Source organism: Rhinoraja longicauda, chromosome 9 (assembly GCF_053455715.1).
Source record: "Rhinoraja longicauda isolate Sanriku21f chromosome 9, sRhiLon1.1, whole genome shotgun sequence".
NCBI classification, from domain to species: domain Eukaryota; kingdom Metazoa; phylum Chordata; class Chondrichthyes; order Rajiformes; family Arhynchobatidae; genus Rhinoraja; species Rhinoraja longicauda.
Genome location: NC_135961.1, coordinates 18,117,637 through 18,143,474, shown reverse-complemented (window position 1 = coordinate 18,143,474; position 25,838 = coordinate 18,117,637). Strand labels below are relative to the sequence as shown.

General features: G+C 42.0%; 1 protein-coding gene across 2 annotated transcripts in view; it reads right to left on the bottom strand.

The window, feature by feature from the left end:
• Positions 1-3,121: 3,121 nt before the first annotated feature.
• The window catches only part of LOC144596918 (N-lysine methyltransferase SMYD2-like), a 46,448-nt gene continuing 23,731 nt past the window's right edge, over positions 3,122-25,838 (bottom strand). The window contains exons 5-12 of one of the 2 annotated variants that reach the window (XM_078405800.1): positions 24,208-24,332; positions 22,774-22,841; positions 18,165-18,267; positions 17,181-17,291; positions 15,721-15,841; positions 11,832-12,006; positions 7,719-7,827; positions 3,122-3,388 (exon numbers count right to left, since the gene is read on the bottom strand). In XM_078405800.1, coding sequence (XP_078261926.1) covers positions 3,308-3,388; positions 7,719-7,827; positions 11,832-12,006; positions 15,721-15,841; positions 17,181-17,291; positions 18,165-18,267; positions 22,774-22,841; positions 24,208-24,332 — 893 coding nt within the window. In that variant the 3' untranslated portion in view covers positions 3,122-3,307. Of the gene's footprint in view, positions 3,389-7,718; positions 7,831-11,831; positions 12,007-15,720; positions 15,842-17,180; positions 17,292-18,164; positions 18,268-22,773; positions 22,842-24,207; positions 24,333-25,838 lie in introns of both variants that reach the window. The other variant, XM_078405799.1, reaches the window with a different exon arrangement.

The following is a 25,838-nucleotide window of genomic DNA, read 5'->3' as shown; positions in this document are numbered from 1 at the left end:
ACCTAATTATAAAGACATTCCTCCAATCTCGGTTGATACAAAATCTTCTCTGATTGCCAATTTATTGAATACATTATGACATGGCCTTTTATGCCCTGGTCAGTGTATCGCGATTGCAACATGAGGCAAAAGATTCATATTCCATGAATAGAGCTGATAATTTTATATTGTATAATTTATTGCCACTCCTGTATTGTCATAGTACTTAAATATTCAGAAAGCTGCAGACAGTGAAACAGCAGGTAAACTTGGCCGTTTCTTCAGTGGCACAGGTTCCACCTACGAAACGAGTTTACTGTTGAAGCATTTGGAGCAAAACGTCACAGTTGGAGAGTAGTACAATGGACAGGCTTTAGTTTTGGAAAACAGAAGTGTACAAAATGTATCTTGTACTAATTCCATGAAAAGGATTTGGCCCTTTAAATGTATCTTTAAGAAATGTAAATGTATAGAGTCAAGTCCACAATGGTGTTCAACAATGGTCTTAATACATTAAGTGAAAGAGTCTTATGTTGTGGTCATCCTTTCTTCCTCTCAAACTAACAGTGCATGCTTTTTAACATCAGGTTTATGTATACTCAGTGTATAAGTTTTATTATTTCTCTGGTGCAAAACTGTGATACAACATGACAGTATTTTACATTGACTATTGCTGCCTCTGTTTGAATACGGAACCGTTCAGCATTGCTTCATGTGACAAATAAGAGCAAATTTGTCTGACATGTAAATAATTTTGTATATGCTTTGTGACTTTCCTTATTCATGAATGTACCAAAACATTTTGTAAAAGATAATTGTCTATCATTCATATACACAATAAAGCATTTTTGCAAGAATCTCACTGTTGCTATCCTTTTCATAGCGATATGGAAACAATAGAACTGCCACCATTTCACAAAGGTGTGGACAGCATCCATGCCATCCCTTCATTGCATTTTAAAGTACCACCATATTTATTTCCATAAAAAGATGACTGTATACAGATTTGGCTTTTTGTGTGTGGTTTTACAGGTTCAATATCCACATAATTTTGATCTTCTGCCCATTGATCCATGCAAAGGTTCGTTGAGGTACAGGTAACAATGAAAATCTTGCTTGCAGCAGTGCCACAGGCACAGACCAGGACAACACGCAAAAACAATTTATCCAAGACAACAAAAAGTAAAAGACTTTGCAAAAATGATCCCAAAGGGTGCAGACATACAATTTTGAATACATTGCACCTCTCAGTTGAACAAGGTAGAGTATACCAAATGCTGGAGTAACTCAGTAGGTCAGGCAGCATCTAGGAGAGAAGGAATGGGTGACGTTTTGGGTCGAGACCCTTCTTCAGACTGAAACATCACCCATTCCCTGTCTCCTAGATGCTGCCTGACCTGGTGAGTTACTCCAGGATTTTGTGATACCTTCGATTTGTACCAGCATCTGCAGTTATTTTCCTACACAAGGTAGAGTATTCACTATGGTGGGTTTAAACAGAATATAAATGGAACCCATTTTCTCCTCACTAGTCATAGAGACTTTGGCACATCCATTCTCAACTTCATCTCCAACACTCATTCCATGCTCGTTGTCTCCACTATTTCCTCATTGACCAAGTTATGGGTTGTTCCCTCTTTTTTGCTGATTTCCTGATCTCTGGTGATCGTGATTCTTGTTGGGCCTTTGCTTGACCATGGCAACTCGAGACACGTTTCACCTTACTGAGCTTGGAACCTCCTCGCTGATGCATTCCTCCTTAGTGCTGACCTTGCTGTCCTGATGAGATTTTTACAGTAGACCCAAAGAATAATTGTTCCATTGCAGGTGTAAATTGGAGCAATCTAGTGAAGGTCCGGCTTGCTCGCACATTCATCAAGGCACCAAGGTAGCCCAGAAGAAAATATCCAGTGCAGACCTCCCAACATTTGATTTTACAAATTCATGATTTTGATGTCCAAAATTCAGAATTTTACATCATATGGCGCGTAATACAACTTTTCAGCAAAAAAAAAGTATGCACGCCCAATGCGCAAACGCATTGCGCTACATTCATGTGTGAAAAAACACTTATTTCCAACAGTCTGTAGTTCTTGGACTACATGTACAATGTCAGGCGTCAGTGTCAGTGGATGTACACACTCACTAAGTATGGTCAAGACAGAGATTGATTTATTTTTAGATATCAAGGTACATGAGTATATTCTGCTATTTTAAACACAAAGTTTAAAAAAAATTGTTTTGTTTTTTCTATTTTGCTTTTTCCTTACACATCCCAATTCTCTTGGTATTGAATAAAAGAACAATGGTCATAAGTTATGAAGAAAGAGTTTCATTTAAAACTGCACATACCTAATTTCATTGAAGACATACTTGCTCCAGTGGTCTTCAACAGCAAATCACAACGGCCCATGTTCCCCCCCCTGCTCTCACCTCCCCCCCGCTCCCACTCTACCCCCACCCCTACCCCTCTACACCCCTACTCCCCCCCACTCCCACTCTACACTGACCCCACCCCACCCCTCTACCCCCACCTCACTTCCCTCCCACCCGACTCCCGACACTCCCCACCCTCCCCCAACCCCCTCCCATTCACCCACCCCCAACCCCCCTCCCATTCACCCACCCCATCCCCTCTCAACATCAATGGGCCTCACGCTATGCGGGGAGGCCAGGCAAGGTGAGAAAAGGCCCGGCGAGAGGCATGTGTTTTGCAGAAAAAAGTGAGGCGAAATCGGAATGGCGGAAATTAAATTAGAAAGTGGAAACTTTGTGCCAAATTTGGAAGGGTTGGGGTGTTCAATGGGAAAAAGTAAAGGTCTAAGGTTTTGGGACAGAGGTGATAAGAAATTTATTTGTGAACATTTGGAATTTGCTACTCAAGATGGCCGTGGATGTACACACTCACTAAGTATGGTCAAGACAGAGATTGATTTATTTTTAGATATTAAGGGATATGGTCTAAGAGTAAGAAAGTGATACGCAGGGAAAAGATTAGATATCCTACCGAATGACAGAACAGGCATCACAGCCAAATGGCCATTTTTTAGGCTCTCATACATTTAGACTCGCACATATTGAAAAGCTTGCAATAAGTCAAATGTTCAGAGAACACACCGCAGTTCAAACAAAATCAAAAATCTGAGGTGATGCAATTTTATATTTATTGTCATACTTAAATATTAAAAACAAAAATAAAAACAGCATTCCTTTAACATTCATGCTGTTATTTTTCAGATCCTTTGTTACGAACGAATACACATTATTCTGTTACTGGAGAATAGTCTTGCATTTCATTTGAGGAATAGTGATGGTCAAGGAAAAACATTCATTTCTCCTCCAGTTCCTTTTTAATTTCAAAAATATATGGATGATCCTTCCCATGCACCACTTCCATGATAGCCAAAGCCTGTGAAAGAAAATGTCCAATTTTGTCAATATCCCTCAAGAAACATCCAAAAAAGTGCATACTTTTTCAAATTGAATTGCGAATATTCTACTTTGTTACATCACATTGCTGTAATAAGTAATTCCAGTTGCAGCGCACATAAAATTCTTAAGTTTTGTGACGTTGGCAACTTTATGTAAGAAGGTGAGAGGTCAGTCAGCATAACCAGGGCAGCAGTTCCACACGTTCACGGGAAAGAACTGGTAGGGTCCAAGTGGGATCCGAAGTGGGAGCAGAAGATTTATCGAGTCAACAATCTCAGCAAGGAACGGCACAGTGGCGTAGCGGTAGAGTTGCTGCCTTACAGCGCCAGTGACCTGGGTTCGATTCTGCCCATGTGTGCCATTTATTTTCCTACCAGGGATAAAGTTCTATTGTATGTAGAGTTTGTACGTTCTCCCTGTATCCTGCGTGGGCTTTCTCCAGGGGTGCTCCGGTTTCCTCCCACACTCCAAAGACGTACAGATTTGTAGGCTAATTGCCTGACGAACATTGTAAATTGTCCCTGGTGTGTGTAAGATAGTGTTCGTGTGTCATTAGTATCGTTGGTCAGTGCGGGCTCTATGGGCCAGGCTGTATCTCTAAAGTAAACCACAGTACAGGTCCTTCTCTTTCACCAAAGAAAAGGACATGCGAACCGGTATCAAGGTGAAACATGCACATGAAGTTTGCATGGAATGCACCCTACATAAATGCATATTTTTAATATATTGCCAGTGATTTGCAAGCAAGAAAAGCAACAGTTAAAAGGTTAACCAATTAAATTTCCATGATCTAATTGTGATATAAACTCCATAATTTTTCACATATTAACCAAAACTAGCTGCATTGGAATAGCAGAATAGGTCAGTTGAATGCATGGGTGTAGGGATAGTGCAGGAGAATGGGCCTTAGGTTTATGGATGACTGGGACCCTTTCTGGAGAAGGTGGAGCCTGAACAAGCAGGATGTGACCAACAATTTGGTGGAGAGGTTTGCTGGTGCTACTGGGGAAGGTTTAGGGGAAGAGGGCTCCAAGTAGCTGTTCACATGGAAAGGTAAACACCTGAAGGAGAAAATGTCAATAAATCCAAGAGGCAGAGCAGCTGGGAAAATGGACACAAGGGGGAAAAAAACTAAATGTCATTTATTTTAGGGCAAGGGGTCTAAACAAGCATCTTACATGGACTTTTAACCAACATGTGGGACTATGATATTGTTGCAATCACTGAGGCATGTTGAAAGATTGGCAAGACTGATAATTCTGTATCCCTGTCTCACACAAGCAAGGGGTTGTAAAAGAGGTGACATTGCACTGCTAGTCAATAAATGCATAACTTCAGTATTGAGGAATAGACCAAAAATAAAGGACTCAAAATTGTGTTGTGGGGGTGCGCAGAAAGAAGAGCAGTTTTCTTTACAATAATACAGAACCTGCCAAGTGTAGATTGGCAGCATCTACTGGCAGACAAGTCTACATCTGTACAGTGTGATACGATCAGAGAAGAAACAGCAAAAGTTCGGACCAACATGTTCCTGCCAGGGTAAAGAGAGATATCAAGCGTTGACTAAAAAAAGCACATATGGCAGGTTCAGACTACCAAGGACTGCGGAGGCACACCAAGAATTAAAAAAGTTAGGAAGGCACTGAAATAGGAAAATAGGAAGGCAAAGGGAGGGTCACAGAATATCACTAGCAAACATTTTGAAGGCAAATCTGAAGGCATTTTGTAAACATATTAAGGGCAAAAAAAAAATAACCAGAGAAAGGCCGATTAGGGATAACGGAGGCAATTTGTGTGCAAAGCCAGAAAATATCAGAAATGGAGACTTTTCAATCAGTATTCACAAAGGAAATGTATTGTAGTTGGGGAGCTCAAAGATGAAATTCTAGTTCAAGTCTCCACAAATGATGAGCAGGTACATGATGCCTTAGCAGGATGAAAGGTAGATAAATTCCCAGGCTGGATGAGATTTATTCCAGGTTGCAATGGTAGTGAAGGAGAGAGATTACAGGGGCTCTGACTGAGATTTAAGTCTTTACGGGCCATGAGTGAGGTACTGGGGAAGGTAGGGCCTGAACTGGAGGATAACAAACATGGTGTCTCTTTTCAAGGGTAGCTGATAAAAGCCTTGCTTTTGCAAAGCTGTGGGCGTAGCATCGTTGGAAAAATTCAGAGGTACAGGATTAACACTAACTGGAAAGGCAGGGACTAATCAAAGATCGCCAGCGTAGCTTTGTCAAGACCAGATCCTGTCTGACAAATCTGACAGATTTAACTTTTATTTTAAAGAGTTAACAAAGTGACAGGGATGAGGGTAGGTGCAGTAGATGTGGTTTACATGAACTGCCATAGGGCCGCACGGTGGCGCAGCGGTAGAGTTGCTGCCTTTCAGCGATTGCAGCGCCAGAGACCCGGGTTCGATCCCGACTACGGGTGCTGTCTGTACGGAGTTTGGACGTTCTCCCCGTGACCTGCGTGAATTTTTTTCCGAGATCGGTTTCCTCCCACACTATTTAGAAGTACAGGTATGTCGGTTAATTGGCTTGGTAAATGTAAGAATTGTCGCTAGTTTGTGTAGGATAGTGTTAATATGTGGGGATCGCTGGTCGGCGCGGACCCAGTGGCTGAAGGGCCTGTTTCCGAGCTGTATTTCTAAAAAACGAAGGACCTTTATAAAACACAGTTCAGACCTCAGTGGGAGGACTGTGTGCAGTTCTGGTCACTATGTTACAGGAAAGAGGTGATACACAGTGGGGGGGAAAGAGCAGATTTGCTAGGATTTTGATGGAATGGGGAGAAACTGCACAGGTTTCCTAGAATGGAAGTATATAACATTATAGGGTAGTGTGGGAAACTATTCCCATATCAGTGGTATGGTACATGTGAAAATAAACGAAACTAAACGAAGGGAAAGGGGCATGAAATTTAAAGGGAATCTGAGGGGGACCTTTTTACCCAGAAAGTGGCAAGCATCAGGAACACAGTGATGGAAGCAGAGCTCAGGCAGCATTTTAGTATATCGATGAGCACTTGATTGACCGAGGCATAGAAAGGCTATGGGCCAAGAGCTGGAAGATGGGATAAATACAGATAGATCCCTACTAGTTGGTGCAGATGTGTTTGGGCAAATGGCATTTCGATGCTGTATCACTAATTTTAGTATGAAGTTATAATTCATAATTACAGAAATTCGGAAAAGGATCCACTTTTAAACTAGTTGAAATGTATTAAAATGGTGGTGGAGAAAGCCTATAGCTTTACCGAATGACAGTATACTGCACAACTGAACACCTTGTCTCTTCCACTGAGCATTTTAAAACTGAGCACAGGAAGAGACTGGTCTTTTGCCTGTAACAAACACAATGCAAACAACTTAATTATATAGAAAATATCATGTTTAAACAGTGCTTCTTGCTAGAACACTGGATAAGGCTCTCATGAACCATTTTGCAATGCTTCTTATATTATTATCCATCCAAGACCGCAAGAAGTTGCAGAGCATTGTGGATGCAGTCCAGACTATCATGCAAACCAACCTCCCTTCCATTGACTCCATCCATTTTCATTCTGCCTCAGCAAAGCCACCACACACTCAAGAACAAATCTCCTGTCTTCCATCAGACAAGAGGTACAGAAGTATGAAAAGGCATACGTCTAGATTCAGGGACAGTTCCTAGCCAGCTGTTATTAGGCAACTGAACCATCCTATCACCAACTAGAGAGTGGCCCCGACCTGCCATCTACCTCCTTGGAGTCCCTCGGACTATCTTAAATCAGACCTTGCACCTAATGTTTTTCCTTTTATCCTGGATGACATGAATGTAATTATGTATAGTCTTTCCACCAAAGATACTAGAGCAAGATGAACCACTCTGTCAAAATGGCCTATACTGAAGTGTAGTATGCAAAGGAGTGTAACGTCCGCCATTTTAGTAGGCAGAGCCCGCCGTTCGCTATGCCTCTCGCAGTGTAATCAGTGTTTTGGGGGAACAGTACGTGTGACGATACCATAAAAATGCAGAATATTTCTCATCTATCAATTCACAGATTTTTGTTATTATTCTTTTAAGTGTTTCTGCAAGTTTCTGCCTACTAAAATGGTGGCATGACATACTACGTTTTTTAGGGTCGAGTGGCCTATCTTGCTCTGCTATAGTATCTTTGCTTTCCACTGACTGGATAGCATGCAACAAAAAAAGCTTTTCGCTGTACCTCAGTACACGTGATAATAAAGTAAAATTTTAAACACATTGAAATAATCACATTAGTTTTAAACTTTCTGGATAACAAAAAAGAGCCGAAGATACCTTTCTCAATGCCTTTGCTCCAGCAGAATGGTGTTCCAGACCCATATACAATCGACCCAGTTTCAGCCACATGGAAGCGACATTCAGAGAATATGCAGGATAGTGTTTGCTGCTTTAAAAGTAAAAATTCCTTTAACTTTAATTTTCTCTTGCCCACTTTTAAATCTTATTTTCTTTTCCACATGCAAAGCCCATAGTCGGAAAGTAGGCAGGCTTTCAAACAATAAAATAACCGTGCACAAAATCACATTTAAATTTAAAGAGACACTCCGTCTGTACGGAGTTTGTACGTTCTCCCCGCGACCTGCGTGGGTTTTCTCCGAGATCTTCGGTTTCCTCCCACACTCCAAAGACGTACAGGTAGGTAGGTTAATTGCCTTGGTAAATGTAAAAATTGTCCGTAGTGGGTATGGGATAGTGTTAATGTGCGGAGATTTCTGGGCGGCGCAGACCCGGTGGGCCAAAGGGCCTGTTTCTGCGCTGTATCTAAAAATCTAAAAAACTCTAAGCTGGACTGCGGTTGGCAATGTGACTGTATCTCTCACTCTTCACTCGAGTCCCTATTATCAGAACAGCAAAATAAATGACTGGAAGAAAACAAGGTATTAAATTATAGAAATGAAGAACTGCAGATGTTGGTTTATACCAAAGATAGACACAAAGTGCCTATCAGCGGGTCAGGCAGCATCTCTGGAGAAACAATCGGTGACGTTTCGGGTCGGGACCCTTCTTCAGATTGAAGGTGCCGGGGTGGGTGAAGAGTTGGATGAACACAAAATGTCTAATAGTCCCTCAAACTCAGGCAGGCAGTACACCACCCTCAGAATGAGGAAATCTCGCACAATTCTAAATGGCCAACCTTTTTCCCTGAAGCTATGTTGCTCATCTCTAGATTCCTCAACCGAAGAAATAATTAAAAAGTACCTACACTGTCAAAATCTTATTGAATTACATTACAGATGATTCCCACCTCTCAATCTTATAAACGCCTGCATGTTTAGGCCAATCTGATCCACTTACAACGAGGCCATTAACCCCAAGAGTTAATTTAGTGTTGCACTGCCTCCAAGGCAGGTGAAGCACCACACAGCTCTCTTGTTCCAACCTGTCTAAAGCCTCGTAGAGCTGCATCAAGGATGTTCACCTATGTAATGTTCTGTGGTAATAAGTCAACGCTCCACATTCTTAGCACTTGCTGCACCTACATAATGTGCGTCTCTTCTAAAAAAAACGAGTATCCAGATTCTCACTATAATGCCATTTACTGATTTCTCCTCATCCACTTCCTCAAATTATATTGTCACCATCTTGCCCACTCCAAACTCCTTTCCTTCTACCTTTAAAAAGCAATTAGGTAGACAGTGAGGATCAAAAACATTCATCTCTTTATCCCTCAAAATCAAATTTAGTCTTTCATCTGCCAACTCAAAGTTTGAACTTTGAAGTCGAGGAATTTTAATCTCTTGGTGCTACACCAGTCTCAGGAGAGCTAACCTAATGACATCCTCTCGTGAGAATCCTCACTCATCAACACGTTGCCAGAAAATCATGGGCACATATCAGTTACCCAAACCTTCCTTTTAAATGGGAATGTAATCAGGAATTCTGACAATAGTTCTGGAAAGGAACAGGTGGCAAATCAAAGTTCCTGCCACTGGCAGCCTGACATCTGATCAGTTTTCACCGGTTATGTGATTTCAGTGTACATTGCACAAAGCCCTACAGAAGGGCAGAGTTGTAAAGGGATCGGCTAGGTCCAGGGCTAGAAGCATCGGGAGATGTGAGGGGAATTTGACAGTGAGAGATGAACTGCTAATTAATTTAGATAGGTAGAGTTAAAAACCATGTGAACATGGAGGACAAGGCACCCTTAGACCTACTGGTTCCCAATTCTGGCATGGGACCAGTTCGAGGAGATACCTTCAAGTTGCACAGAAGCAGTTCTCTGCAGAAGACTACAGGACACTTGCATTGAAGTTGTGTGCAGATGTATTGCATTGCAGCTCTTATCTCTTCAACATTCTTTCTGATAGCACATGGCAGAGATACCAAGAACAAAAACCTTCACAACCCATGAATCAACAAGCCAATTTTGAGTCAGGGTAATGGTTGTGTATGTGTGGGAGGGGGTGGTGGTGTGGGGGGGGAACTCTTCTCTTCCTCACGGCGCGGGGTGCGGCTCGGCTGCGGGGCCTAACATCGCCCGGTGCGGCTTGGCCGCTGGACTTTACATCGCCCGGTGCGGCTTGGCCGCTGGACTTAACAGTGCCCGGTGCAGCTCGGCCGCGGGACTTTACATCGCTGGTGCGGCTCGACTGCGGGACTTAACATCGCCCGGTGCAGCTCGGCTGCGGGACTTAACAGTGCCCGGTGCGGCTCGGCTGCGGGTCTTTTCATCGCTGGTGCGGCTCGACTGCGGGACTTAACATCGCCCGATGCGGCTCGGCCACGGGACTTTACATCGCTGGTGCGGCTCGACCACGGGACTTTACATCGCCCGGTGCGGCTCGGCCACTGGACTTAGCTGCGCAAGGCTTGGTCGCGGGCCTTTCATCGCCCGGTTCGGCCGCGGGACGTTTCAGCGCCCGGTGCGGGGACTGTGCGGGTCGGTCGGGGACGAGCTGTCTGTCCGTGGGCGTGGGGAAGAGAGTGGAAGTTTTGTTGCCTCCATCACAGTGAGGGGGTGTTTGGAGTCACTGTGATGGACGTTTGTGTTGGGGTTATGTGTCTTGTGTTCTTTTTTTCTATGACTGCTATGTAGTTTCGTTCGGTACTTCGGTGCCGAACGACAAATAAAGCTCTGTTATAATGTGGCAATTCATGATCTACACAGTTCTCAATGTTGAAGTCTTTTTCTTGAAGGAAATTTTTAATTCTTAATCAACATATGAACATCGACTTCTCCCACTTTAGATAGTTCCTCTGTCCCTCTCTTCCCCTCCCCCTTTCCCAGATCTCCCTCTATCTTCCTGTCTTCACCTATATCCTTCCTTTGTCCTGCCCCCCTGACATCAGTCTGAAGAAGGGTCTCGACCCGAAACGTCACCCATTCCTTCTCTCCTGAGATGCTGCCTGACCTGCTGAGTTACTCCAGCATTTTGTGAGTTCGATTTGTACCAGCATCTGCAGTTATTGTCTTATACTAAGTTGCTTTTGATTTCAGTCCCTTATGAAGAATGTCAGTTCAGTATAAATGACCCTTAATTCCTCTCCGTGACAGTTCAGCTACCATGGCATTTCTGACTGCAGAAAGTAACGGCAGTTTAGAAGAGAGAGTCTTAAACAGCTCAAACCAGTAATACTCTGTGATCGGACCCGCTGCAATTTTTTGAGGACGAGGAATACAATCTTTTGTTTACAGTGGGGACAAAACTACATTCCATCTTTGAGCATGTGATGTTAAATTAAATCCATGTTTAACCCTTTATTTGTATTTCATTTTCATGATTTGTTCACAATGTATTGTGAACATGCAGCCAACTCCAATCCTGCCCAGGGGAGCCATGGGGAAACAAAATAAAGAATGGAAATAAGCAAACAATTTTGTCACCAAGGTCGGGATTGGAAAATTGCCCCAATGTGGATGCAAAAACAACCACCTTGGCACCCCATGACACAGATGGGCTACAGCTTGGTCACAAAACATTAGGTCTTTCTGCTTGGTTTAGCACAAGCTCTTTTCCCATATCTATCTCATGAATCTCTTTGTGCATTAAAAATAAGTGTTTTGCATTCCTCTGTGTAGGATTCATCCTTATCTAAAATCATTTGCATTTATTGGCAAGCTTCAACATTCAAAACTAACAGGCACCAAGTAGATCATTGCTTACAACCTCCTTTGGCAGCGAATTTAGGCCCCTCTCACTAGAAAGCGAGTCACTGAACATTAGAAAATTAAGAATTACCAAAGTACCTGGAGCAACAAAACAAACCAACACACAAGAATTAGTTGAAACCCTGATCACATAATTTTAATGACAATGAAATGTGCAAGCTAAAATAACTAAATGGTGATGACTATTTCTTTTTTAGACAGCCATACAGCCAAAGTATTTTCAAAGAGAATTACTGCATTGTAATTGTGTAGAAAATAAAATAAAACTTTATATCTACCTGTAAGGTTTGATTATTTTTTGACCGTAGCGGAGTGCTCCATCCCAGTCCTGCAAGTACAAACAGACTCCCATGGCTTGGTACATCATGTGCAGCATGTAAACGTTGTTATCCTCAAAAACGGATCCCATCTTATCCAGACTTAACTCGCAGATCTCCAGCAACTCACTAGGGGGTGCCAGGTGGTTAAGAATTGTAACGCAAAAACAGCTGTCAAACCTGGACTGATTGCATTGGAAAAATAAAGGTAAAGATTTTTTAACGCAACAGCATCTTCTTTTGTGCTCCTCCATCTCAACACCTTTGCACAAATTGTCTTCTGTTGTCATAGAGTCCTACAGCACAGAAAGAGGCCCTTCGGCCCATCGTGTCCGCGCCGCCCGTTACCAAACACAGTCTAATTTTAATCCCATTTTCCCGCATTTGGACCATAGCCCTGAATGTTGTAGCATTTCAAGTGCCCATCCAAATGCCTCTTAAACGTTGTGAGTGTTCCCGCCTCCACCACCACCCCAGGCAGTGAGTTCCAGACTCCAACCACCCTCTGGGTGAAAAAGTTCTTTCTCACATCCCCCCGAAACCTCCCTCCCCTTACCCTGTATCTATGTCCCCTCGTTGTTGAACCTTCCACCAGTGGAAGAAGTTCCCCGCCATCTACCTTATCTATGCCCCTCATGATCTTGTACACCTCGATCATGTCCCCTCTCTGCCTTCTCTGCTCCAGGGAAAACAACCCCAGTCTGCTCAGTCTCTCCTCATAGCCGAGGCCCTTCATCCCTGGCAGCATCCTGGTGAATCTCCTCTGCACCCTCTCCAAAGCTATCACATCCTTTCTATAATGTGGTGACCAGAACTGTACACAATACTCCAGCTGGGGCCTCACCAGTGTTCTGTACAATTCCATCATTACCCCCCTACTTTTATATTCGATGCCCCGGCTAATGAAGGCCAGTAACCCATATGCCTTTTTGACCACCCTGTCCTGTGCAAGGGAAAATTAAATGATATAAAGAGCTGGAACATCACAAAAAAAAATTACAAAATTAAATTGTAGAACTCAGAAGGGCCATTACACTCTCCAGATTTGCTTTTTCCCTTTGTTAGTTTGAGTATTTATCCAAATTGTCCTCAAGTATTACAGTGCTCACTACTCTAGGACACAATGCATTGCATACTATAAATCTTTAGAACTTCCCAATTCCTTCTGAGAACTTTAAATCGCTGTTATTTCCTCACAGACTCCTCACATTCGGAAAGCTTAGACTGAGGAAAAAGGTTCCCGAACAAACCCACCTCATCCCTTCCTTATTCACAAAATGCTGGAGTAACTCAGCAGGTCAGGCAGCATCTCAGGAGAGAAGGAATGGGTGACGTTTCGGACCCGAAACGTCACCCATTCCTTCTCTCCTGAGATGCTGCCTGACCTGCTGAGTTACTCCAGCATTTTGTGAATAAATACCTTTGATTTGTACCAGCATCTGCAGTTATTTTCTTATATCATCCCTTCCTTTCACACTTCTATGGCAACATGAGGTGCAGAATTGGTTAAATTATTGGTCTAATAATCTAGAGACCAGGACAGTTGATCCAGAAACACGTTCAAATCCCATCACAGCAGCTGGGCTATTGAAATTGTTAATCAAATAAATCTGTAATAAAATGCTTGCATGAATAATGCTAATCTATATCCCATCAGTTGTATGTAACCCATCTAGTTTATTAATGATCTTTAGGAAAATAAATCTGCCATTCTTGACTAACCAATATGCAACTCCAGTACACCAGCTTGCTGAGGCTCTATAAGGCGCAGGTCAGACCGCATTTGGAGTATTGTAAGCAATTTTGGGCCCCTTATCCGAGGAAGGATGTGCTGGCTCAGGAGAGGGTCCAGAGGAGGTTTATAAGAATGAATGGGTTAATATATGATGAACGTTTGACGATATTGGGTCTCTACTTGCTGGAGTTTAGAAGGATGGGGGAACCTCATTGAAACTTACCAAATTATGAAAGGCCTGGATAGAGTGGATATGGAGAGGATGTTTCCACTGGTGGGAGAGTCTAGGACTGGAGGTCATAGCCTCAGAATAAAAAGACGTTCCTTTAGGAGGAATTTCTTTCATCAGAGGCTGGTGAATCTGTGGAATTCATTGCCACAGAAGGCTGTGGAGGCCAGGTCAATGGATATTTTAAAGGCAGAGATAGATTCTTGATTAGTACAGGTGTTGAAGGTTATGGGGAGAAGACAGGAGAATGGGGTTAAGAGGGAAAGATACACCAGCCATGACTAGATGGGCCAAATGGCCCAATTCTGCTCCTATCACATGAATTTATGAGCATAACTGAGCTTTTAAACAGCAAGTCATCTAGGCCATAAGTTTTTAATCAATTGCATAATTTTAAATCACTTATATCTGGCACACAAATCTGCAGTCAACATTGAATAGTACAGCACAGGAAGCTCTTCAGCCTGCAATGTCGGTGCCAAATGTGATATCAAGACCAACTCTATCTGCCTGCATATAATCTGTACCCCTCCATTCTCTGCATATCCACATGACTATCCAAAAACCTCTTAAATGCACCAATCGCATCGGCCTCCTCCACCACCACCACCCCATGTTCCACACGCTCACCTTCATTTGTGCAAACACTTGCCCTGCACATCTTTACACTTTGCCCCTCTCGAATTAAAGCGATGCCCTCTGGCATTTGATTTTTCCACCCTGGGAAATAGGTTGGACTGTCTACCTTATCTATGCCTCTCAACGTTATTATACGTCAATCAGGTCTCTCCTCAACCTCTGGCTTGGTATGTACAAGACTGGCTCACGTGATCTATGCTCCACTGTACAAATCTCTAAACTCTATCGGCTTTAAAAAAAAACACAGCAGTTTCAATTAATGAATTGAATAAGTCCTAAAATTTGTTTCTCCATATCCTTCAGTGCCTTTCTCTGCAGTTTATGCTGGTATTTACATTTACCCATGCCAAATTGTCTACAACTTTACATTCCCTTAGTTTGCCCACATCTCTCACTGGTTTTATTCCCCATTGACCAGGTCTCATCTCCCTCTACCCACATCCCATACACCCTATACTATTAGTAAATTTAAATATCATTTTTAAAATATCATTTTCTAAATTTTGATGGCCAATTTGTTGTTAATAAATATACAAGGCATGGAGCATGGGGTGGCCCAGTGGTGCAGGTATTGAAATATTGCTTCATAATACCAGAGATCTAGGTTCAATCCCAACCTCTGACATTGTGTGGTTTGCATCTTTTTCATCTGACCAGGCAAGTTTCCTTTGAGTTTCCAGTCTCTTCCCATGTCCCAAAGACACGTGAGTCGGTAGGTTAATTGGCCATTCTATATTATCACTAGTGTTACTAGGTCTCTCTCTTGCCGACTCCATGTCTATATCTATAAAATCTATATTAATCTTCTAGACCAAGCTTGGCCCCAAACCTCTCCTGCATTGGTGCAGCAATCTCTCCTCCCCTCCCCCCTTCCCCTCCCCCCCCACTCTATCCCACTCAACCCCCCCCTTATTCTCCCTCCTCCCTCCCTTCCACCCCCTCCCTCCCCCCTCTCCCCTCTCTCCCTAGGAGATAGATTTAAACTTTAAAATGTGAATAACTTTAAAAATATAACACCGATTTCAATGAAACGTCTTCCATTAGCACCAAAGGGATGCCGGTGAGTAAGGTGGGCCTAAAATTGTCACGCTATCATGTACCGTTTTGGCTGTAGTTCAGGAACGAACAAACAAACAAACAAGAGTTTTAGTATATAGATATTAACACCAAGCATGAAGACAGCAGGAAACTAGAATTCAATGTTCAACAAATGATGACCCATGACCATTCTACTGGAAAAAGGATATTTTTGTAGTGCTTGGCTTTCCTGAACTCTTCGATTATATTCCTTGCATATTTGATCATATCCTTGACAGCCTCCGGCTTTGGTGGCTCATTGTATTTTGTCACTTCCAGCTTTTCTTTATCCTGCAGTAAGAGCATAAAAACAAGCAAAACGTTGCAGCAAATGCATGATACAAGGCTACACTTTTTTAAAGGCATTCTTTGAATTCTTTTGGCTAAACATTCTCTTGAAGGGTTGCTCAGAAGCCTCGTTCATTCACAAGAATTGATGGAAAGCACATGACAAAAGTAGAATTTGCAACTTTGCTATTTTTTCATTCCACTTCTGCCATCTCAAGGGTGTTACCATGGAAGTGTGAAGGTAAGGGGTAAGGGGCTTTGTTCTGGAAGTGGCGTCACAGGTAGATAGGGTGGTAAAGGCAGCTTTTGGTACATTGGCCATCAGCAGTCAGGGTGCGTTATAGAAGTTGGGACGTTATCTTACAGTTGTACAAGATGTTAATGGGGCTGTGTTTGGAGTATTGTGTTCAGCTTTGGTCACCCTGCTATAGAAAGGATCTCATTAATAATCCAGTTTTGTTCTTAATTTGGTTTTAACTGAAAATGAAGCAAAATCTATAAAGATGCAAACCAGCAGCATCCAAAAGTGGCAGTTTTAATAAAGATCTTTGCTCTAATCGACCTTCCTCCTCCAACATTCAGCTTTGCAAGATGACAGAAACACGGTCAAGCTATTTTAGACACGAGTCCTTTCCACCATTCAGAGATATCCATTCTCTATGTTTCTACGTTTCAATGTCCCATCTCAGCACTCCTAATAGATTTGATTAATGAACATTTGTCACTCAGATTTAGAATGATAATAGGTATTGCACAAGAGCTCCAAAATTAACCTGCTAAAGTATTCCCAATGTTTTCTATTGTTATTTTTCATTAAATACATTATGTAGTCAAAGATTAATCTCAAAATCATACCAATTTTAAAGGGGGGTTGTGCAATGTAGGAGAGATTTATCTGCATTTTCACTGAATTACCACCATGGAAAAACACATCATTTTAAATAGTGGTAATAGAGCATGTACTGATGTTTAGCAGTAGAAAAATATCAACAAAGCAAAAGGTCACAAAAAAGTAATTTCCATCACGTGGTATTGCAGTTTTAAATTTTAAAATAAATTGGTATTTGCAAAACATTTGAAAAAAAATACTGCATGCAGAAACAATGCATTTTCCCCAGTTTGAAACTGAAAAAAAATCAGGAATGTTTAGAATCTTGTGCTCAGACAACCTCTAACCCAGAACAATCCATTTCTATGGATCACATCTGTACTTTGCTCCAGGGGAGACTGTCTCATCCTCTGAAGTGTTCGGAAGAATGCAAGATGGAACCCGGAGCTAAGGCTGGACTGTGGTCAAGCAAATGACAGCAAGAAAAACAGCATGAAGTTCAAAAAACATTACCTTTGCTTTTGTTGCACATTCTCTACAATCGCAAGTAAAGAAATAAGAATCCCTCAATCGGTCTTGCCTGTCTTCGGTTGGATACAGCAGATCGATGTAACTGGTGAAAATCTACAACATTGGTAGACAGAAAAAAAAAAAATGAGATTTCCATTTCATACCTGCCATGAAATGAAATTGAATTTGGATTCTATCGGCCTGCAGATGATAAGCCATTGCAATTGTTAAATGTAATATTTAAACAACAAGTACAGTATTACAGAAGGGTTGTCATTTTCCATGATACAAACCCTCTCCCACAATGAAACCCATGTTATAAGTGGAGGTGTGTTTCTTATGGATATGTGTCTCAACAGTAATGCCCCCATGAATATGCAGTCTGTGGACATGGGAATTCTGATTGTATTGTAGGCAAAAGAGAAAGGCATATTTTAAACAACTTAAATCAAATATTACTTTGGTTGATAGGGTATCATTGTACAAGTATCAATAGAAAAAATTGTCTTTGTCAGTTTCAAAACCAAATCTCTATCTGGCCTCCCAGTGTGATCATTGTTCTTTGTAAACTAATTCAGTTCATGGTATACATTTTGCCTTGTTTATTTTTTAATTATGTATCTCAATTGATTGGTGAATTCAAAAGAATGAATTTCATTTGGCCAAACTGCTGAATTCAATCACTTTTATAAAAACAATGTCCATTAAACACTGCATCTTTGATAATGCACAGTCATAGCACCATAAAAGTTTGCCTTGACAATTACATTGCAAGGTATATTAGTGCTCAGTAGCAGTTTATCTGCATTACCAATGCTAATTTGTTGCAAACCTCGCTCTGAGGCAAAGAGGGTACAATAACAAAGTTTCAGTATTTTTAATATTCTTAATATTCTATACACATACATTAAGCAAAATAATAATTCATTATTTTTTTAATGTTTTTATTGGGGAAAAAAAACAGGTTTGATCATCCTGCTTTCCAACCTCTTCACCAGGACCTATCCGCTTCACGGCTCTGACCTCCGCAGTTGTCCCTCTGTAGGTTACAATCACATTTGGGCAGCAACTGTGATTCATCAAGGCAACACTGGATTAAAAAAGAACAACACAAACCTCATTAAGGTTCAAGGTTTGAAGCATTTCAAAATCAGCTGATCAGTTTTTAAAATCTGTACAACCTAACTACAAATAGCATTCTGTTCAGGTGAAAATAAACATATTGGCTAGTAAATGGAACAAGAAAAGACCTGCAAATGTATGTTGGAAAATAGAAACATTAGTTTATTTGTATGCTCACTCTTTACCAACCAAAAGGTGGCGAACATTAGTTGTTGGGCAAATGGACATACGCGGCTGTTTTGAGAAACATCAAAGTGTCCATCTCCCACGTGAGGAATCTTTTATTCTAGGTAGTCCATTAATACATCCAAATGATAAAATACATAATGCTATATTGCTTGTATCCAGCGAAGAATGTCCCATCGTGGACGAATTGCACCAGTCACTCCTCCCATCAGGCAAGAGGTATAGAAGTGTGAAAATGCACACCTCCAGATTCAGGGGCAGTTTCTTCCCAGCTGTTATCAGGTAATTGAACCATCCTACTAAGAACTAGAGAGTAGTTGAGTTATTATCTATCTCATTGGGGGCGCTCAGACTACCTTTGATTAGACCAGGGTGGTGGATGTATGGAACAAGCTGCCAGAGGACGTTGAGGCAGGGAATATCCCAACATTTAAGAAGCAGCTGGACAGGTACATGGATAGGACAGGTTTGGAGGGATATGGACCAAATGCTGGCAGGTGGGACTATTGTGGCTGGGACATGATGGGCGGTTTGGGCAATTTGGGCCGAAGGGCCTGTTTCCCATTGTCTCATTCTATGACTCCATGACTTTATCTTACACTAAATGTTATTCACATTATTCCCTTTATCATGTATCGGTACCCTGAGGATGGCCCGATTGTAATCATGTATTGTCTTTCCGCTGACTGGTTAGCACGCAACAAAAGCTTTTCACTCTACCTTGGCACATGTGACAATAAACCAAACGAATGAAAAAGCAAATCATTCACTGCTACTAAGCAGAGCTTTATAATTCCATCAATCAACTATTGATATTTCAAACAGAGTCATAGAGTGATACAATAGACAATAGGTGCAGGAGTAGGCTATTCGGCCCTTCGCGCCAGCACCACCATTCACTGTGTTCATGGCTGATCATCCACAATCAGTACCCCGTTCCTGCCTTCTCCTCATATCCCTTGACTCCGCTATCTTTAAGAGCTCTATCTAACTCTCTCTTGAAAGCATCCAGAGAATTGGCCTCCACTGCCTTCTGAGGCAGAGAATTCCACAGATTCACAACTCTCTGGGAGAAGAAATTCTTCCTCATCTCTGTTCTAAACGGCCTACCCCTTATTCTTAAACTGTGACACCTGGTTCTGGACTACCCCAACATCGGGAACATGTTTCCTGCCACGAGCCTGTCCAATCCCTTTATAATCTTATATGTTTCAATAAGATCCCCTCTCATCCTTCTAAATTCCAGAGTATACAAGCCCAGTCACTCCATTCTTTCAACATACGACAGTCCCGTCATCCCGGGAAATAACCTCGTGAACCTACGCTGCACTCCCTCAATAGCAAGAATTTCCTTCCTCAAATTTGGAGACCAAAACTGCACACAATACTCCAGGTGTGATCTCACTAGGGCTCTGTACAGCTGCAGAAGGATCTCTTTGCTCAGATACTCAACTCCTCGTGTTATGAAGGCCAACATGCCATTAGTTTTCTTCACTGCCTGCTGTACCTGCATGCTACTTTCAGTAACTGATAAACAAGGACACCCAGATCTCATTGTACTTCCCATTTTCCTAACTTGACATCATTCAGACCGTTCATACAGTGTGGAAATAGGCCCTGCCCACACCGGCAAACATGTCCCAGCTACACCAGACCTACCTGCCTGCGCTTGGTCCATATCCCTCCAAACCTGTCCTATCCATGTACCTGTCTGACTGTTTCTTAAACATTGGGATAGTCCCAGCCTCAACTACCTCATCTGGCAGCTTGTTCCATACACCCACCACCCTTTGTGTGAAAAAGTTACCCATCGGATTCCTATTAAATCTTTTCCCCTTCACCTTGAACCTATGTCTTCTGGTCCTAGATTCCCCTTCTCTGGGCAAGAGACTGTGCATCTACCCGATCTATTCCTCATGATTTTGTACACCTCTATAAGATCACCCCTCATCCTCCTGCGCTCCAAGGAATAGAAACCTAGCCTAGTCAACCTCTCCCTGTAGCTCACCCCCTCTAGTCATGGCAACATCTTCGTAAATCTTCTCTGAGCCCTTTCAAGCTTGCCAATATCTTTCCTATAACATGGTGCCCAGAACCGAACACAATATTCTAAATGCGGTTCTCACCAACTTCTTATACAACTGCAACATGACCTCCCCACTTCTATATGTTAATCACTGAAAAGCTTCAGTATTTATATGACATACAGCTCCCATAAACTACTATTTAGCATGATTTATGGAATCCAAGTTTAATACATCAGTTTAGTTTAGCATGGTTATAAAATAAGAGGTCTGATAGGTGATTTACCCAAAGCATTCTGCTCTTTTCTCCAGAGATCCAGCATACTGTGCTGAGCATTTTCAACATTGCTTTCATTTCATTCATTGAAATGTTTAACACTAATGAGAGATAAGCATGACCTGCCAACAGCACCAATATCCAAAAATCGAAGAACTAACAGAGAACTTCAGGAAGATGTTTCACCTCCAGCAATTCAGCACAATGTTAAAAGGAGCAAAACAAAAACACCCAAGTGCTGTTGATTGTTTCCGTAAATACCCCGTGCAATCAACATCAATGCAGAAGCAACTTGGGAGGGGTTTCTAAACCAGACAGGATAATGGAGCTAAATGAATACTCACCAGGCAACAAAGTGAGCTGCAGCATTTAGGTCACTCCTACTGTGAAGGTAATTATAGTCCCTTCACTGTCAGACTCACTAACCCCCAAGACAGGTATGGAGAGAGACACTCAGCATTTAAAAAAAAAAGCCAAAAATTGGATCAGCAAAAAACAATCTTAAACTTCGTCCACGTTTTGTTGCTCTTGGTAACATCACCAGTCATCTTTATTCAGCACAGCACAGAGCAACATAAATTGTTTTGATTTTTAAGTAGCTAGTGAATGTTTATTAAATGTTGTATTCCGATATGGCAGAGCAACTATGCACGCATGCAAAATAAGAGTTCAGAATGATCACAAATGATGCTATTTTTAAGGATTTTGGCTGGGGGAAGGGTGGATTATCTGGGCCATGCTAATCAGTCGTTTATTCCTCAACCTACAGATTAAAGAGGCATTATCTTGTCTCTTTGAATGGGTAAGCAACATATCACCGATTAATGAAGCTGAAAATAGAAAATTAGAGAGATATTCACGAGGTCAGGCAGCATCTTTGCAACAAGATGGGTGGTGTTTTCAGTTGATGTCCTTTCATCAGAACAGTTTATTTCTAGAGGCTCCCCAACCTGCTGGCGAGGTTTTTTCAGGATCTGCATGCTTTTTGATAAACTTTCCTAACTGTTTGAATGGAGGTCGCTGTAAAAGCTTTTAAGTGTTTTAAATGTTTGAATGTGTTGGTTAAAAGAATAGTTCAGATTTTTAAATGATTATCGAATATTTCTAAATATTGTAATGGGGGAGCATTCAAAGTCCTTGACAGCTGGCACCACATGGAGAGGTCAGTGCTTCTATCAGGGCCTGCTCTGGATAACCACATGATGGCTGTGCTCCAATGCACTTGGCCCAGCCATTTTGGAATGAGGTGGTTTAAGGCAGCAAATCAAGAACAGGCCAATTCATAATTGTTAAGAATGTCTGTGGAGGGTGCAGGCAGTTCAGTGTGGTCAGCAATACGTTGAATAGAAAATTCCCAACTAATTCTTGTACCATTAATTTACAAAAATAAGTCACACCAAGCTCACAGGGTTTGAGCATTCCCCGCCAATGTCACCATCCACTCCTCTTGACCGACCCATAGTTAGAGTAAAACTCCAATAATCCATTGTCTAACTATTCGGCATCTGGCTCTGGCGAAAGGGGCCAAAACTCTGTCGTAGAGCAGAGGGATCTAGAAGTGCAGGTACCTAATTCAATGGAGGTAGCGTCAAAAATGGTCGAAAATGCTTTTGGCACATTGGCCTTCATCAGTCAGAGTATTGAGTATAGAAGTTGGGAGTCACGTTGCAGTTATACAAAGCGTTGGTGAGGCCGCATTTGTAGTATTGTGTTCAGCTCTGGGCACCATGTTACAGGAAAGACGTTGTCAAGTTGGAAAGGGTACAGAGAAGATTTACGAGGATGTTGCCATGACTAGAGGGTCTGATCTATAGGGAGAGGTTGAGCACAGAGGGACTCTATTCCCTGGAGTGCAGGAGGATGAGGGATGATCTTATAGAGGTGTATAAAATCATGACTGCTAACAAACATTCTGAAAATGCCAGTTTACTTGATGAAAATAAATAACTGTTTTGACAATAATACATCTGTACATTGCAATCCTAACCTTGGAAAAATGGCAGAACCCAAATGAGAAAGTTCTTCATCTTCAATAGTGAATCCATTGCAATTAACCTTAAGAAGAAAGAAAATTAATAAATACTTTACATGAATACTTAGACAATAGGCAATAGACAATAGGTGCAGGAGTAGGCCATTCGGCCCTTCGAGCCAGCACCGCCATTCAATGTGATCATGGCTGATCATTCTCAATCAGTACCCCGTTCCTGCCTTCTCCCCATACTCCCTGACTCCGCTTTCCTTAAGAGCTCTATCTAGCTCTCTCTTGAATGCATTCAGAGAATTGGCCTCTGCTGCCTTCTGAGGTAGAGAATTCCACAGATTCACAACTCTCTGACTGAAAAGGTTTTTCCTCATCTCCGTTCTAAATGGCCTACCCCTTATTCTTAAACTGTGGCCCCTTGATCTGGACTCCCCCAACACCGGGAACATGTTTCCTGCCTCTAATGTGTCCAATCCCTTAATAATCTTATACATTTCGATAAGATCCCCTCTCATCCTTATAAATTCCAGTGTATACAAGCCTAGTCGCTCCAGCCTAGTCCCTACTTGCTTCCTATACTATTCCCTACAATGAGTTTTTGATGGGTATTCTTCTCAGCTTCACAGAAAAGTAAAGATCTGTGTTTCCCATCAGTGGCATGGCGGCGTTACGAGTGTTACTATATCACCCACCTCCTGCAAGGACACCATTCCATTCTCCCAGTTCCTCCATCGTCATTGTGTATGCTCCTATCACATGACTTTCCACACATTTACCTCTAAGGCGTCTTCATTATTTGTGAATAGTAACTTCAACCATACCACTGTTGACTGAACCCTTGATGCTTCTCACCCATCTCGGTTCCAACTGCTTCTCCTCTTGGATAGAACAAGTATAAAGTTCTGCTACTCCACACATTGCTGCATTCAATTGAACATCCTACTCAAGTTCTACCATCTACAATGAGATTAGAAGACCAGGCACATCTTCATTCCCCTCTCAGATTTCAGAGACCACTCCTGTTACTGATTATCTCTTGTGCACCCATTAATTTCCCTACTTACCACAAATTCCTGGCCTTGAAAATGTAACCGTTTCTCCTTGCACAGATATTGGCTGACCTTCCTTGTGCTTCTACCATTTTCTGTTTTTGTTACAGGTTGCAAAAGGCCACCCTCGCCAACCTCCCTTGGCATTCTAGAAGTCCACATGGAGGTTATACAAAGATTTTAAATGGCCCTTCTGTCTCTCGCATTAGTGTCAGTTTAATTTTTAAATGCCCAGGATTAAATCTTCAAGTATGACCACAAAAACCTTGTGATGTCGAGGTAAAAAAATCATGCATTTGTTCCACCTAATATTCACCCAGTTATACCCACAGAATAAGTGAACTAACTTTTCCCCCCAAACATATCAGTTTTCAAATCCACTACAAACCTTAGCAAACAGCTCAATCAAGGTAGCCTGGTCAGGAAAGTCTAAGTGTTTAGAATAAAAATGATGAAGAGCAGCAATGTCACTCTCAATCAGTTCTCTCTTTTCATTATCCAATTTATCAAGATCTGAAATAAAACAGAAATAAAATCAAATGAAACAGGACTAAAACAATGGTTATGAAGAAATCATAATATTGGTTGCAATCTAACGTAGAAGCCCTCTAGTCCCATTAATCACGAGGTCAAAAGGCAGGAACATCTTGTTATTGATTCAATCCAAGTGGCTAGCTTTATCTTGTTAAATCCCTCAAATAGGTGTTCTTTCCGAGAGGTTACAAGGACACACAACTCATGCAACAGAATGGGCATCCCCAAAGCCAAGCAAGCCCCAGGATTTCACAACACTACTGACCTGCATAAGAAAATCCAGCCCTCAATCCAGCGATTGCCATTATTGTTTTGAAAGAAAAGACAGCACCATTCCACACATTAGACACCCGATTAAAATGGCCGATCAAACGTTCACCTTGCAATCAGGTCCATTGTTCTTTTATTCAGGAGAGCCAATTAATTGACATTGTGCTTGCTCAAAGCAGACAAAATGGAAGCTTTCCACTCCACCAGTCTGTCAATGTCTTAACCAAAGGTAATAGAGTGGGGCAAGATGGACCACTCCATCGAAATCACGTATACTGAAGTGTACTACGCAATGGAGCAGAATGTCCGCCATTTTAGTAAGCAAAACCCACCGTTCGTTATGCCTCTCGCAGTGTAATCAATGTTATGGGGGAACAGTATGTGTATGATACCATTTAAATGCAGAATATATCTCATCTATCAATTCACATTTTTTTTGTTATTTTGCTTTTTAAATGTTTTCACCCTGCTTAATATCTCTGATTTTATTCTTTCTTAGTTTCTGCCCATTTCCCTCCCATCCTTCCTCCCCAGCCCCCTCTTTTGTGCAGTTTCCCTTGTATTGGTGTAACAGACACTCTGCACAAATTTAACTTATTATTTATATTTATATATATGCTTTTGGTAAGGCAGATCACTGTTCCATTCTACTGCTGCCTGCATACAGGCAGAAACTAAAACAGGAAAAACCGGTTTCCAGGGTCATATATAAATGGAACAATGAGGTTGATGAGGCCTTACAGAACTGCTTTGACACAACTGACTGGCAGATGTTTGAAGACGCAGCAGAAGGCAATATCAACGAATACACAGACTCTGTGTTAGGCTACATTAGTAAGTGCATCGATGATGTAGTTCCAAAAGCCACCATCTGCACTTACCCAAATCAGAAACCCTGGGTCGGACCGGAAATCCTTGCTAAATTTAAAGCACGGACTACTGCCTTCAACTCAGGCGACCTCAACACCTACAGCTCGGACTCCAGACGCATGTGGAGTGGATTACGCTGCGTCACAGACTACAAAGGGAAAAACAGGAGCACTGTTCAGCCTACCGCATCGCTCTCGGACGAGCTTAACACCTTTTACGCCCGGTTCGATGCAGACAACACAGCGCATACCATGAGTCCACAGGTGTGCAGGGGGACTACCACACTGCCCTTACAAACGGCAGACGTGAGGCAGTCCTTCAAAAAGGTCAACGACCGCAAAGCTC